Source organism: Molothrus ater, chromosome 2 (assembly GCF_012460135.2).
Source record: "Molothrus ater isolate BHLD 08-10-18 breed brown headed cowbird chromosome 2, BPBGC_Mater_1.1, whole genome shotgun sequence".
NCBI lineage: Eukaryota > Metazoa > Chordata > Aves > Passeriformes > Icteridae > Molothrus > Molothrus ater.
The window spans coordinates 111,180,396-111,196,704 of NC_050479.2; the positions used below are offsets into that span (position 1 = coordinate 111,180,396).

General features: G+C 47.6%; 1 protein-coding gene across 3 annotated transcripts in view; it reads right to left on the minus strand.

The window, feature by feature from the left end:
- Positions 1-544: 544 nt before the first annotated feature.
- Positions 545-16,309, minus strand: part of BCL9 (BCL9 transcription coactivator) — a 29,924-nt gene continuing 14,159 nt past the window's right edge. Inside the window, exons 2-9 of one of the 3 annotated variants that reach the window (XM_054513984.1) lie at positions 15,185-15,267; positions 11,902-12,208; positions 10,014-10,327; positions 8,927-9,116; positions 8,357-8,456; positions 5,705-7,934; positions 3,782-4,042; positions 545-2,739 (exon numbers count right to left, since the gene is read on the minus strand). In XM_054513984.1, the coding sequence (XP_054369959.1) occupies positions 1,622-2,739; positions 3,782-4,042; positions 5,705-7,934; positions 8,357-8,456; positions 8,927-9,116; positions 10,014-10,327; positions 11,902-11,954 (4,266 nt within the window). In that variant the 5' untranslated portion in view covers positions 11,955-12,208; positions 15,185-15,267 and the 3' untranslated portion in view covers positions 545-1,621. Of the gene's footprint in view, positions 2,740-3,781; positions 4,043-5,704; positions 7,935-8,356; positions 8,457-8,926; positions 9,117-10,013; positions 10,331-11,901; positions 12,209-15,184; positions 15,268-16,309 lie in introns of all 3 variants that reach the window. The other 2 variants (XM_054513985.1, XM_036382908.2) reach the window with 2 other exon arrangements.

Below are 16,309 nucleotides of genomic sequence, written 5' to 3' on the forward strand. Positions count from 1 at the left end.
AGCTGTGGCAAAGCAACAATTTACTCAGCAGGGCTGTCTTCATAAAAATCTGCTCACTGACAATTTCTCTCTCACCTTTGTTATTAAAGTTCATCCTTCCCCACCATCTCAGGCTCTCAGTGCTGGCAGTCAGAGACCTGACCAATACAGAGTCCCCAGAGAGGGACACAATCCCAGCGCCTCGGCAGACTGACACTGCTGCTCAGGGGGAGCTCAAACCCGTGTACCTTGCAGTGCTGCAAACACTCTCCAGGAGGAAGTGACGGAGACAAGTTTCATCTGTTCCTTGACCCTCGACAAATTGAGGAAGTCTGTAAGTATAGTTCCTGGGGTGTTCTGAAATATGACCTCACTCCAAGGGAAAACAAGCTCAGAATTGCCTCAAAAGGAGCACACACAGCTGCCTATTGACCAGACTTTTAGGAGCTGTCAAAGTTTAGCCCACCTGGCCTCTAGGCTGACTGTGATCACAAGGAAGAGCAAACAGTCATCTGGCCAGCTGTTTGATCTACACAGAAACAACTGGACTGGATAAAGGAGACAGTTCATTTTTGTAAGAAACAATATATTTTATTTTTCTGACACCACAGCCCTGGCGAGTGGTTTTGTACCAAATTTAATGGAGGTTACACAGAACGTTTTACGCTGGGGAGGAAAAAAAATAACCACAAAAAAAAATCCTGGATAACTTTTAGTGTCTGTTCCACTCCCACATTAATAAAATCACTTGGGGTTTCTAAGAAAAGGAGAATAGGAAACAGTGAGAGAGACTACTGTAGGATGTAACAGTGTCCAAGTCCAGCCCCTTCCTAAAAGTGGGAAGAGTCCCCACGTGAGGAGAGGCTCTCCTAGATTTACTCCCCAAAATAACACAATGTATTGCAGCTGCCATAGGAGGAGACAGAAGGGGACGGAGAGAGAGAGAAGCCTATTTAATAAAGAGTGGGAGGGAGAGACAGAAGGTGCTGGACAGCACGCCATAATTTGAAAAATATGTCCTTAACTTATTATTTATTTCTTTTAAAAGATTCCCCTCACTGAACTTAAGTTCCTTTTTGTGCTTTTCATTAATACTCTGCTCTGAGGTCGTAGTTTGGTTTTTCTATACATTGGAGTTGAAGGAAAATAGTCCGAAGTTCTGAAGATGGATTCTCCACCTAAAGTAAACAGCCTAGAATCCCATTCTCCTCTCACCCCAAAGACTAAAGTCTCTGCTAAAATCCCTTTTACAATATAGTACAGTACACAAAAAACCCCAAAAATAACCGAAAGTCCTGGGAGAAGCCAGTCCGAAGGACGTAAACATACAGAGAATGGTGCAACTTGTGACAAATGGCAATTCTCAAAATACAGCTACAGATTCTCAAAGCAGGTGCCGTCACGGGATACCCAAGTCCACAAAAATAATTTTTAAAAAATAAATCTTAAAAAAAAAACAACCTGTTAAAATGAATTTTTTTTTTTCAGGTAATTCCATACATTCGAGATTTCCCAAAGCATCCTCTGGTCTCTTTTCACCTATTGCATGGCCAAACTGTACTCCTGAAGCTCCCAAAAAAGCCCTCAGGACTTGGAATCTCATCTTGACAAGGATCAGAACATCCAGTCTTATGGTAGCAGCTTAAAACATCATGTTCCCTGGGTTTCCAGGGCCTTGGCTAAATCCTCCCATGCCAACATCAGCAGCCATACCTCGGGGCCTCATCTGGGGGGGAATCATGATGTTTTGTTGGGGTCCCATCATGCCCTGCATTGACATCATCATGCCAGGTGACCCCACGGGGCCCGGGTGGCTGTAGAGCCCTGCGGGGGCTCGGTCCTTGCCCGGGATCATGCCCACGGCGGCCACGGGGTTGCTCATGAGCGCGGGCTGGCCGGGCATGGCGGGCTGTGCTGGTGACATCATGCGGTGGTGCGGCCCCATCATGCCCTGCTGCAGGAAGGCCGGCGGCCTCATCGGGTTGTGACCGGGCATGGACGGAGCCGTGCCCAGAGGGATATCCGGAGTTCCCACCGGCCCGGGGCCCCCCATGCCGGGCAATGTTAGTCCCATCCTCGGGGTCTGCTCTCCTATCATCCCCTGCATGTGGGAGAAGCCAGGCCCGGGACCCTGCGGCTGCTTGCGGCCCGGCACCTCCCCACGAGGGAAATACTGTAGTGTCTGGCTGGGCTTCTCCGACGGGATAATCCTGGACAGGTCAAACTCAGGTATTCCCGTGGCTCCGGGACGGATCACCTCCTGCAGCTCTGGATCAGTGAAAACCGAAGGCATGTTGTTTCCAAGAACAGTGAAGGAGTCTGGACCGCCAGGGCCTCCAGTCTTGCAAAGTGCTGGATCTGTCGAACTTTGGGGCAGGTTGGTAGGACGCCCCAGAGGTCCTTCTCCGTGGAAGCCCATTCCCGCAGGAAAGTTGCCTTGTCCACCGCTGGGCCCGTTGTGTGGAAATGGCACCTGCTGTGGAGGGGACTGTACGGGAGGGAACCCCTGCGGGAAGCCCAGGCGTCCTTGAGGTACCATTGCAGACTCCTGGGAACCATGCCCCATCATTGGGTTGTGTGACATCAGGCCGGGTCCCACGGGGACCCCGTGAGGAGGTATATTGGGTCCCATAGCATTTGGAGAGGGCATCTGGTTGTTATGGGAAAGAGGCTGGGTCATTCCCATTGGGCTAAGGGTTGGCATTGGACCCACTGGGTTTGGACCTGAAATTCGAGGATTCTGAGAATTAATGCCCATTCCTAGGGAAGAAACAAGGAATCACATTTAGACAACAACCAGTAATAATCAATAAAGCCATCAGAGAGCTTTCTGCAAGGTTACCAAGTCTGCACACACACACAAAAACAGTGCTAGTAAAAAAACCATCAGCAGTGGCTTTGAAAAGTGCTATTTTAACCAGAAATTTTTTGCCACTTGAACAGCCATCTCCCTAAACTTGTCACTGCCCTATCAGTGACAAAAGCCTGCTCCATAAATAGGATTTCAATCCAAACCATACTTTTACTACCTCCCTGGCAGTCTGGATGACACAGGCAGTAGCAAACATGTCTGTGACAGATTAACAGCATATGGACACTTGTCCACTGGGAAGTGACCAGAACTCCTTTCAAAACTCAGCAGTGATAAATCAGGTAACCTTCATAAGACTAAGAGGCACTGATCAATGAGGTTAATGAGTTACCATCATGAACTTATTCAATTAGCCAGCTTTCCCCAGATATATTCAACCATTACTGTGTGAAACACACTGCAAAGCTACAGGTAAACTCATCAAGAATTCATCACCAATTGCCACTCTCTTGAAACATCCACTCATCAGCTTTTTCAACTACTAATTCAATAAGGTGGAGGTGCTACAGCCTAGTTTTATGTTTTTGATGATTCAGTGTCCAAACAAACCCCCAAAAACAGTGAAGCTTCTATGGCACTGCCTTAGGACAGGAGAGGTGAAGTTTCCTCTGGACAACACATTGTAGGTCCGACCCTTAATCCCACGAGCAGCCTTCATTCACACAAACAATTCCAGTCTGCCTGAGAGAGAATCTCTCCCATACATAAGTGCTTTCCAACATTAGACACCTTCTGAAGAATGCACACTTTCTGAACAGAAAAAAACTGTTGCAAGGAGAATTTCCATCTCAGAGAACTGCAAATGTTTCCTCAAAAACAACCCATGGCTACATATTCCTCAAGTTTTTTCCCATCTCACTGTCTTCATTTGATGAGGTTTCCATGAAATCACCCTGATGCCTTGTGCTTATGTCCCTTTGATTTTCTTACCTGGTACGCTGTTCATAGGTGGCAAGTTTGGGGAGCGTGCTGGAGGGGAGTCGTCATCCGAGCTGGCCACAGTTTTGATGGCATCATGATAGAGCGGTGTAGAGCTGGGCATGGCAAATTTGGACATCCTGGACATCATAATGGAGAGGGGATTCTGGGACAGGGTTGGCTCTGGAGGCATTGTGTAAGGACTGCTAGAGGGAAGATTTCCAGGGAGAGTCGCAGGAGCAGACTGGCTGACTGTGGAAGGAGGTGGACCACCTTAGGAAAAAAAAGAAAAGAAAAAGAGCATGAATTTAATTTTTCTCCTTCTTACTGTTTTCCTTAAATCAAACTCTCTTCCCCTAGAAATCTCAAAAACTAGAAATCTTTCCTATTGCAAGACTTTACATGACTAATGCAGTCAATGATTATGAAAGGTAACCAGAAAAACAAACCTATTGGTCAAGTTGATTAATATGTTATCCTACTGCATAACACTTCTAACTAGAACTATCTTGAGCCTCCACAAATCCACATGAAGAATTACCAATTTAGTCCGAAAATTCTACTATTCAATTTCCATACACTGAAGACAGACTTAGATACCAGAGCTAGCCATAAAAATCAAAATCTAAAATCAAAAGAGACATAGGCAGCACAAGGCAAGCTGTAGCAGATATTATGCTGAGACATGCGAGCACATTTCTGACAAGCTGCATCAGGAGCTACAAGTAAAACCCCCTGTTTACGTTGCATTTATTGTTTCATATAGATATTAGCTGCTTATTCCAGTGAAAGAAGCATTCTCTGCATCTATTAGCTTAATGTCATCCCTTCCTCTCACAAAACTAGAAGTAACTAAACTGCACTTCCAATCTCCTTTGTTCTTCAGTGATGAATTTTATGCCACCCAGACCAATGTGCAGATGCTAAACTGAAGCTGTACTCTCACTGAAAATTCACTGCACATTCCTCAGCCCCTCCCAATCAAAAGAGGAAATGAGAATAGAGAATACAAAAAAACTGCAATGCCAAAAGATCCATGGTTTGGAAGAGCTGCATGTCAAAGCATTCATTAAGCATTAAGCAAGGCACAGACCGAAGCACTTGGGTGCCCTCCCGAGCCGCCCACCCCACTGGCACATCCCGGCCCCGGTCCCCGCTGTTACCCGCGGCAGCACTAGAGGGCAACGTGGGCAAAGGGCTCCACTTTTCCAGCCAGGAGAATTTCTCGGGCGGGGAGGCTGCCCAGAGCTGAGGAAGCCTGGACTGAAGGGCGGGTGAGCTTTGAGAAGGTGGGAGCAGAAGTGTGCCAGCAGCGGGACCCCAAGGTCCCAGGCACAGCACGGCTCAGCATGCAACCAAAATATTATGTACAGTGGTGCTTAAATGGCTCCAAAATGCTTGAAGTCTGAACAACTGAATCACAACTTCCTGTCTGCAATGTAAACCTAGAAAGGACCAACCACTCCTGACCTGTGTCTAGATACACAGCTGGTTAACTGCTCAGCATGTCTTTGTAGGAACCTCTTATACCAAAGTGCTTTAATAATATCAATGGGATCTTCTCTGTTGAGCTACAGTGACTATGAGCTATGGAAGAACAGCACAAGACCCTTCCAAGGAGAGATTTCTCCCATCAATTCTCCACATCTTTTCACACCTTTTAACCCCATCCTTTTGCTTTTACATCCTCAGAGTGTTCAGCCCTGAGCTCAACACATGGGAGGCAGGGTGCAAACCCACAAATACAACAGGAGGAGAAGCCCTCACCCTCCGCTTGCATGGCCACCCACCAAACCCTCAGCCCCCCTCAAATAGGGAAAGGGCCATCCAGCTCTTATCCTGCTGCAGGAGCCCTCCTCCCTCCCTTCGCTGCACATCTTGGATGACCCAACATGAACCAAAGCACCAAATCTGGCTAGCAGAGGCAGCACTCACCCGACTCCACGTTCCCCAGCATGGCTGGAGAAGACATGGTTAGAGACGCCTTGTGGTTCGGGGGAATCCCAGGGCTCTGCAAAGGAGGCTTTGGAGATGAAGTCCATCCAGGAGAAGGTGCGGGGAGAGACGGAGACTTGAGGTGGACAGGAGAAGCAGCAGCAGACCCCAAGACAGGGGGGGATTTAATGGAGGCAGCAGCAGCTGCGGCAGTGGGGCCCGCGAGCATTCCTGCCAGCTGGGAGGGCGTCTGAGGGGACTTAAGGTTCCCCGAGGGAGACCCCATCATGGGAGACTGGACCTGGCGCATGGTGGGGGACTTCAGGGGGTTGATTCCTGGCGAATGCACCTGGCCAGCCGCAGAGATATCCAAGGGCTTGCGGCCGAGGCTGCGCTGTGCAGGGGGAGCAGTGTTGAGGCTATTCGGGTTACTGGTGGGATTGAGAGGTAGTGGCGGCATGTGGCTGAGCCGGTTGTTAGTCCTTTGGTCAGGCCCCATCTGTTCTCTGAGATTCCGCAGACCGACTCCTGGGCCCTGAGACATGGGAAGGAAAGGCCTGGGACCCATGCCATACTCCTGCTGCGGGTGCTCCCCAAACGGCAGCGGCACCATTTTCTGTTGAGAGGAGAGCATCTCTGACACGCCGGGGCGCAGCTTCATCATCTCTTCCGGCCCGACTCCTGCCTCCCTCAGCTTCTGAGGGACCAGGGGTGGGTTGGAGCCCATGCTGACATTCATGCCCATGTCCCCCTTCATGCTGCCAGGGCCCATCCCAAACTCCAGCTCCCTGCTAGAAGCCATTTGTGGGGGTATTCCTTTTGGGAAGTCCCCCCTAGATGGGCTCATCGGTCCTTCTACCGGCATGCGAGGGAAGATGGGGTTGTTCCCAGGCTCCATGTGTCTCTGGGAGGGCATCATTCTGTTGATCTCCATGCCGGGCCTGATGCCTTCCATGTTCAGACCAGGAGGGAGGCCCATCTGTTTCTCAGCCAGCTGCTGCTGATAGAGCTCTTCAGGCAGGCCCTGCGGATTGGGGAACCGCTCCCCTCGGCCAGGGCCACTGAAGACACCCTGACCAGGAGGGAAGTTTCGCCCATCTGGGATTTTTGGCACATCATCTGGCCAACTAACTCCTGAAAGCCCAGGCCGTGAGGCGGGATTCGGGACATTGGGGCCTTCCATGTCAGGGTTCATCATTCCTGCAAAACCAGGCAGGCGCATCTGGCTCCCGGGCACGTTGGGATGAGGGGCCATGCCCCTGGGGGGCAGAGAGTGGGACATGTTCATGCCTTCAGGGAAGGGCTCCGGACCGCCAGGTCCCCAGCCCTCACCAGGGGTCATCTGGTAGGGAGGGGGAGGACCTCGGACCACCCCACGAGGCCCATGCTGGTGGACCATCATGTCCTGCAGGGAACACTGCTGCACAACCACCTGCTCTTGCTTCCTTCTCTTCTCCTCGTAAAACTCCTGCTGCAGCTTGAGCCAGGCCACCTGCTCAGGAGTCATGTGGTCCAGGTGGTCCGGGCCTATGGCTCCTGACTGGGAGTTCATTGGTGGTGGCCCCATTTCATCTGGGGAAAAAGGCATATCCCTGTGTCCTTGAGGGCCAAACGGAGCCCCTCCATCTGTCCGAGACCCCGACCCTTTGCCTAAACTTTGGGATTGAGCCATCATAGCCTGTATCGGCCCTTCGGGTTTCTTTTGGGGACCATCCAGCACCCCAGCATTTGGGGGTGGCCCCCCACTTTGCCCTCCCGCAAACTCCTTCTCATCAGGGAAGAGCATGCGCTGGATGTCTCTCAGGGTCTGCAACGAGCGCTCCCGGTGCTCCAGCTGCTCCTGTGACAGTCCATCAGGGTTCTCACCCAAACTGGATGGGTCCCCACCAGACCCCTGCTGGGGAGGGCCTTTGGGGTCTGCAGCAGAGCTATTGCTACCTTGGGAAACTGGGCTAACCGCTCGATTATTGGGGGTTGAACTCTGCCCAAATCCTTCTGTCTGCAACGGGGTAGAGTTGGCAGGGCTGCCCACAGACATCACTTTGCTTTCCACACTGGGACTGTCCTGATCTATGGGACATGGGGGGCCAGTGGGTTTGGATACTGGCGCTGACACGGGCGGAGTCGGCTGCATTTTGGCGTTCTGGGGAGGGTTCTGGTCCTGGGCAGCGGGGGGCTGGGGCTGTGGCAGGGGCTTGGGTTCAGTCCGAAGTGCAGTGATCTGAGGATTCTGCAAGAGAAAGCCACACTCAGTCACTTGCTCTTCTTACAGCCATGTCACATAAGCAGCAGTGCAAACAAAACACCCAATCTCAATCCCAATCCACCAGCCCAAAATTTGCTTTCATGCAGCAATTACACAGCAGCCTTTTGGCAATGCAGAAACCTACTTTGCTCAAGGCATTACTGCAGGGACCCCTTTTGTCTGTGCTAGCTCTACATGACCTACAGGTTGGAAATACACTACCCAAATATTGCAAGACTCTAACTCTTCTTTGGATGACCCAAGACATTTATTTGCAGACAGTCTGAATGACAACTGTCTGTCTTCCTAAAACGTATTTCAGAGTGTAAATAATCATCCATCTCTCTGAACCAGACACAGGCACATTTACAATTTCCCCTTCTCACCCCCATGCAGGTATTCCCTACCAGGGGTACAGTGTTTCGTTCCGCCTTGCTGTTTGAGATGTTCTGGATATGAAAGGACACGATGGTTTCCACCTGTCCCTTCAGCACAGCTTCTGCAGCCCTGCAAAGACAGACAGGCAGATGCAGATATCCAGCTGAAACCAAGAATCAACTTTTCTTAACTGGCCTCCTTTCTATCTTTCAGCTGGCAAAAGGCAGAAAGATTTAGCCACACATATTTCACTCTAGATGAGTAGCAAAAGAAAAATGCTTACGTCTACAAACTCATCAGCATTCAGGGTTCATGTCTCAGTTTAAGCCATCCTGGCTTCTATTCATTGCATGGATTGCAAAACAATATCCACCAGTATTTGCCAAAAAAAATTATATACCCATACCTCAGAGAATGAAACAATTACTTCTCAGAGCAAAGAAGGCAGGGATATGGTCCACTCCAACCGCTTCAGTATCCCCAAAACAAGTAATGACTTTTTGCCACTTGATGCAGAAAATGCCCTTGATAATCTCTTAAAAGATGAGCACAAATGTAATGCCTGCTCCCAGAAGACATTCAAGCAGCTACCTACTTACTTGTTGGCCATCTCAGTAGAAAAGACGTAAACCACTTTGGATGGAGTCTTCTGCCCACTTGCTGGCTCCAAAGTGGCAGTCAGACCATGGGAAGGTGTGGAAGACCTTGGGGCTGAAGCATTTGAAGGAGTCATGGAGTGTGGTGTGTGCTGAGACTCCTGGGACTTCACATGATCAGCAGAATTGCAGTCTGGAAAGGGACAAAGGGGAAAAGAAGGGAATTACTATCATGGGATCTCTTTGTAAATCAATTCTGGAAACAGATCAGAGCTTTTTCTCCTCTGAAATTTTCTGCTTCTTCCACAAGCACCACTAGAGGCAATTCTTCTATTACACTACATATCTTTCCTCTAAAGCCTTGGGGTCCTTCAAGCAACACTGGGAGAAAGCTCCTCTTGTGTCCCTTTGCAAAGAAAGTAGCAGTTCCCACAACTGATCCTTTGAATTCTCCAATGACCACATAAAGCAGGAAAACTACACTTTTATGTAGAAACAAAGATAAATATGTCTGCCTCACGAAAACACTCTTGCAAAACTTTACTTTTTCTTTTGCTCAGCCACCTTAGCTAGGTGACCTAGCAAATGGACAACAAAGATGGACAACTGAACATATGGTCTGGTTTTGCACTGCCTCACAGAGGCAATGTTGGAGCCAGGAACAGAAATCCCAGCTCTCTGGCTTGTGTTACCAGTCAGGGTGCTACGGGTTATGTATCTATGTTGACAAAACAGACCTGCATATTGTTAAAACCCCAGTTACAACAGAACAGTTCCTGAAAGGCCAAAGGCCAGGAGGAGACCAACAGGTTGCATTTGTACTTTTAAATCCTCTGGGGGAGTTTAAGAGTTACAAAGGAACTTTCCCACCAGAGTCAGGTCTGGGCTCTAACCGAGCGTGAACAAGACATTTACCAATGCCAGCTAGGACAACCTCTCCTCTTTGCCTGCTTTCAAGACCTTTAGACTTCATTGGCTGGAACTCTGAGAAGCTCAGACAAACAAAATGTCTCACTAATACTTGCAGAGCAATCTCACAGAAGATTCAGACTAATTGTCTGCACTTGCACATGAACCCTAGCAAACGTACCTTTGATTTCTGGGTCATCATTAGGAGTCCCAGCTTCCCTCTGTTCAAAGGAGTCTGCTGAAATGCTCCTCTCTCTCTTCCCCTTCCCCTTGGCACCATTTCCAGCCCCATTCTTCAGCCCCATACTCCCACCCGGGCCCGGGAGCACTTTGGGGGTGTGACCTCCACTTTTGGGGTCACAGGGAGAGGGCTGGGATTGGCTGGTGGAGCCCCCTTGTTTGCCTTGGTTGGAAAATTTGGAATCCAGCTGAGGGTTGCCAGACGGGGACATCACTGTAGGGGGACGGACCATCACCTCCTGCTTTGATTTGGGGCTGCTGGGGAGAGAGGAAAAAAAAAGAAAGAAAAGGAAAAAGTGACAAATCACACCATTGATTCATTCAGCCCTGTAGGAACAGATTAGAGTGAAGCAGAAACAACCACTGTCACCTTTACAAGCTAAGACAATTGCTGACAAATAAAAAATGCCTGCAAGCTTAGAGTCATGCAGGTGCTTTTTTGAACATGCCCTGAAAGGGTTATTATCCAAGATGAAATCTCATTGCTCAAGAAGGCACCAGGGCAAACCACAGACCTGCCAGATCCCAGAAACTGCTGTCACATGAGGACCCACCTCTGGCACTTCTGTCAATAAAGACAACGGTTTCTATGTGCACAGAGAAGCACCTCACACCAAGACCAGCTCAGAGTAAACAAACAAGGCACTATAAAGTTCCCCTCACCATTCTCCTGGACCCCAACTACACTGCAGCTCTGATCAGCAGACCCCCCCAACCCCTCCCTTGCACCTCCCTATCCAGTTCTACAGGGAGCACAAGGAAAACCCAGCATTACTGCAGCATTCGTCATCCACCGGGGCGAGCTGCCAGAGAAACACAAACCTCTGACCGTGAAAACAATTAAACCAGCTACAACCTGCCCCTGAATAAGGAAAGAGAAGGATACCATCTCCAAGCACACTCCTGCAAAATGGGGCAGATGAATTCTCCTCAGTTTGCTAAAGGAGACTCAGTCTTTCATTCCTCTTCCATTGAGCAAACTGCATCCCAAAAATATTTTGCTCCTCTGGGTTCTACAGGTGTTAGGCACCCCTTCCCTCCTCACCCTCCACTTACTCCATTGCTATTGGATCTTCTGCATTGTGTTTTAGCATCACCACTATCACTTCCAACAGGCAGTACTTCCTAGCATCCTCACTGTGGGACTCACACAAGATGTCCTTCCTTTGGACAGACATCTGACTCAGAAGCATTCCCTCTGAAATACTGCTAAGCTCCAGATGACCTCTAGGAGTAAATACTCAAACTCAAGAATGCTGTCAATCAGAACCATCCTAAGTCCCTGGACACTGCTTTGCTTTCATATTTTTCCCTTTCCAAATTAGTGGAGAATAAATGCTGACCTGCTGCACTGGCAAGTGACTGACGCAGAGGATCTCAGTGCTCAGCTGATCAGTTCTCCAGGCTGCTCAAGCCAATAATATGGAGAAAGCATTTTGTGTGAAAGTACAGACAGAGAGACCTTCTGATGCCCAACTATCTCTCAGGAAATAGATAATTAGAAGAGGAGAAAAGGAAAAAAAAAAACCACGATAGAAACAGCAGGATAACTCTCCTACAGCCTATCCAGGCACCTGGTGAAAGGGAGAAGAGCACAAGGAATGGAGAATCCATGCCCCATGGGTTTACAGCTTTCAGCTCATCCTGAGCCTTGCAAGCATGGAGACCACCAGCACTGTGCACCCACTGCTCAGATACTCAGCAGGCTGATGGCAGCACAGAGGGAGCAGGAAGCCACATTGCCACAGTCCTTGGGCTAATCCAGCAGCAGAGCAGGGATGGCAATGTGCACCAACCCACAGCAGCTGACTGCAGCCTCTTCTCCTTACCTCTGTGTGTTGCCTGACGGGGAGTTCCTCACTTTGGGGTTACTGGAATGCATTGACAGAAATCCTGAGCTCACAGTCTCACACACACGCAGATGGGCTCTCGTCAAGTTCCTCTGGGGAGCGTGCCGCCAGAGGCAGCGTCGAAGCGCTTCCTGCCACCCGCTTCTCTCAGTGCTGGCTGCCTGCTTGCCTTTTTTCTCTTTGCTCCTCGCTGCTTTTGCACTGGGCACTTCCCTCCTGCAGCTCCAGCATTCTCTAGATGCGTGCCTCCTGCTGCCCAGGGGAAGTCTCGCATCTCCAGGGCACACTGCAAACCACCCCACAAGGAGAGAACAGAAAACCAATGAGGAACTTCCCAAGCAGATGTGTCTGCTGTGAAGAAATGCATGGCAATTCTTCCCCCATTCCCAAGAAGAGAGAGAGAAGAGCTTTCAGACAGATGTGTATTTCAGACCAGAGGCAGCCCTGGCTGGCCATTCAGTTTACAGGCAGTGAGGCCATCTTCCCTTTGTCCAAAGCAAATCATTCTGGAGTCAACAAAACAGGGAAGCACCTTGTATCTGAACACTTACATTCTGCATCTGTGCTCAACTTAAAGACATTTCAAAAGTCAGTAGGAAGCCAAAAGTACAAATCCCCAACATGACTTAGCTATCCAAAATTCCCCTGTGAATGGCTGTAATCTGATATTTCTTAAGAACATAAACTCTGCTTAAATCTTTTGTCTCTTTGGTCCAATATACCCAGACACATGTTCAATGATGTGTGCTAAGAGTTACACAAAGGGAGAAAAATAAAATAAAATGCTTTCCTGACCACCTGTAAGCTACTGCTCTGTGTGATTACTCTGAAAGCATGAGAGGTTAGTCACTCATCATATCTATTAGAAAGGTGAAAAAAGCACTGGAGTAGTACCCAGCTAAATTTGCTCAGCAACACACCACACATTATTGAGGCTTTAAAAAAAAAGGCACAAAAAAAGCAGCTGCTTTTTCAGCTTCTTTCTAAGAAACAATATGCATGACGCAGGCAGTAAGGCACATAAAGCTGCTTCTGGAGGTGGAAACTATTGAACATTACTGTTTATGTGCTCTGGGCTAAATTATTTTGGAACAAATTTCTGTCTTGTTTATGTTTCAACAAAATCTCTCCTGTTCATCTCACCTACTCAGATGCAAATCCACTTAATTTAGAATCTAACCAAGATTTATTGTTAATGTATTAAGCATTGCTAGTTAAATATTATTCAAATGTAAATATTCCCGATATTCCTTCTCAGCACCAAAGAAGTAGTTTCTTCCCATATATACCAAATGAAACAAAATAAATCTTTTTAGGATGGGAGTGTCTTGAATTTTATGAAGAAACTACTGTTCAAACTGCATTTCAAAACAAAAAATTGGCTTATGTGCTGATGACACCAGAGGATTAAAAGACATGGGCACTCTATGATCACCTCTGGCCAAGCAGTTACCAGCAACTTGTAGTATTAAGCACCACAGTTTTTCAGTTCCCCAAATCTGTACAGTTGTGAGGTTGTGCTGTTACACATCTTAGTGACTTTGTGCTGCTCTACTTTAATATGATCCACACTGCACTAGTTGTGTGAAGTTCTGCATCACCTACAAAAATTCTCCTCTCTACCCCACATCTCCTTAATGAGTCAGAGAAGTCATCCTACTGCCTATTCTCACCTCCACGGTGCTGCATGAACCTATTAAAATGTGGGGAATGTTTCTGCAGCAAATGTCTCATTTTAAAGTCCTCTTATCAGGCATAATCAGATGAACTCCAGTCTGAGCCACACACTCCAGAGGACCCACATGCCTCTCTGGGGCTTTAGCTGGTTATCCCACTGATTTTGGGAACAATGTTGGAGTTGCCCTATCCCTATTGTTCCTACTATCATGTTGCAATTACAGCTGGTTCTATACAGATACATTAAAGAGGAGACAAAATCTCTTCACACATATCTAAATTGTATCATCTTTGCATGCAAATTTGGCTCCCATGTCTGTTTTGTTAAATAAAACTGTAACATTATCAACAGCACCCAACTCTGCCTTCCAAGAGATTGACAGATCTGTAAAGGCCAGTGGAACTCTGTGAAACTTCTGCACCCTCACTAAAGGTAAAGGTGTGACTGAAAATACAGTGAATTCCAGGTTAAAAAAAATGAGAACAGGAGTAGCAGCATAACAGTGAGCAGAGCTTGATGTTTACAGCAGGATGTAATGCTTGCATGATGAACTTAAGTATTCTGGTTGCTTAATCCCCAGCTTTTCCATTTGGATATTTATACATTATTTTACCTTTTATTACAAGATGAGAATTGTCTCAAGGGTCCCAGTCTTGCACAGTGCAATGGGAAAACATGAAGATAAGAATCACAATCACATTGGCTACGTGGTATTCCTGACATCAGCAAACTTTCAAGTACTTCACCCAGGGGTGGGAGGAGAACCCTCCAATTTGTTAACTTTACATTTTTATTATTCTATATACACATCTTCCATATATTAGAAGTGATGTGCTGTGCAAGGGAACTGTGTTTTCCAATCTCAGTTAAATTTATTCTTACCAGAAAGAGCTATAAAGGATACATCAATATATTCATTGGAGGAACAACAGCAACTCAACTTCCTCAGCTTCTTATTTCTGCATACAGGGAATGTACCATCTTTTATAATGTGAAATGGAATGTCTCATGATTTTTCTCAATGCACTTCTAACACATATATGCCTGGGAATCTAGGGTTCAATAATGGAAAAGCTCTAGAGAAATGTATTTTTGCAGTTGGAGTCTGCCTACTATAGCAAAGCCTGTATCATTGCTTTAAAATTAGAGGTAGGGTCAGTGACAGTGAATGGTCAAACCCCTTTCAAGACATTTTGGAAATCTACATCCAAGGCTGTATTTTCAGGATGGCTTTAAGGTATGGCAGGCAAAGGTTACAGAGAAATGGGATGGTTCAGCTGGCTACTCATTCTCACCACATCAAGGAAAGATCTGAATGGGAACTAACCCAATGAGAACAACAAAAATTTCTATTCAGCTGGATTTTCCCCCTGACCTGGTTGATATCATGTAACCGCATCACTATCATTACAAGCTCAGAAGAGGAGGTGAGAACAGGTGAAAATGTAGCCCCACCCCATTTGCTTGCAGCCTACAACTTGGATGGCTTTAAATTAATTCAAACTTTAACTGCATAGACAAAAGAGATGATCTGCATTCATGGAAGTAGATTGTAGATCCTTGTTTTTCCAACAAGTAGCTTACCAAGACCCCTGGTGTCACGACACTGCAGTACTCATCGTGGAGGCCATGAGTTGCAAACCACTTGTCTCACAAAAAAAAGTCACCTGGAAAAAGGAGAGAAAAGGTTTCACCAACAAGAACTCACAGCTAAGCTGTACACCCCTTCCATGCATTCAACCACAGAAGCAGAGAAATCAAAAGCTGCTCTGAACTACCAAGGGGAAGCCTCTGCTCAGCCTGGAAAGATTTTTCAGCACCCAAGAAGCCACCATCAGACCGATGACTCTGAAGACCCACGCTGCCCATGGAGGGGAGATAGGGCAGACCTCCTTTAGCACTCCCAGGTTTAGCCAGCCAGATTCCCATGAGCTCATCTGTGCTTAGAGAAGCTGGCACAAAACTTGGGCATGTCATCTTCCCTTCTCTGCACCCACCTCTCTTCAAAGGCTCACCTTCCCCTCACAATGTGCCCAGCAACTCTTGCCAAACCCTTGTGCTTCATAGATGCAACCTCCTCCACAGCCAGACAATGTATAAACAGAAACATCAAATATCAGGTAAAGCCAGGCAATCACATCTAGGGGAAAACCAGGCAGGTTTTAGAAGGAGGAAGCACTATCTACTGCTCTGGCAGCTCCTACTTCACATCATTGCATACCCTACAGGAGGAAGGGAATCCAAAGCAAGTATAAATGCCTGAAAGTTCAGCAATACAAGGAAACACAGGCTCTGAAGAGCAGCTTACTGCTGAATTTGAGGTTAGCAAAAAAACCAGCAGTGACCTGCCAGCTTCTCCCTCACCCGCTGTGAAAACTGTAGAGGCTGCAAGACAGTATGAATCCAAACAACACTCACACTGTCAGGGCCAGTGTTGTATCTCAGAGCACTCTCAGCTATTTACACAGCATGGACAGCCTCGCAGTTAAAGTACAACTGCAAACTGAAATCACTACCAAAATTTTTCTGGGTAATCCCAACGCATTCTGCTGACCAGGTCTCCCGACAGAAACACAGGAGCTGGAGGCTCAACTAGTTATGCATTGTGAAAGCCTGTGCATATTCTCTTCCCTCCAACGTTCTCCAACTATTATCTACTGCAGCTTCACCTTAATAACGTAGCAACGTGCTGCCATGTAATCCACTTCA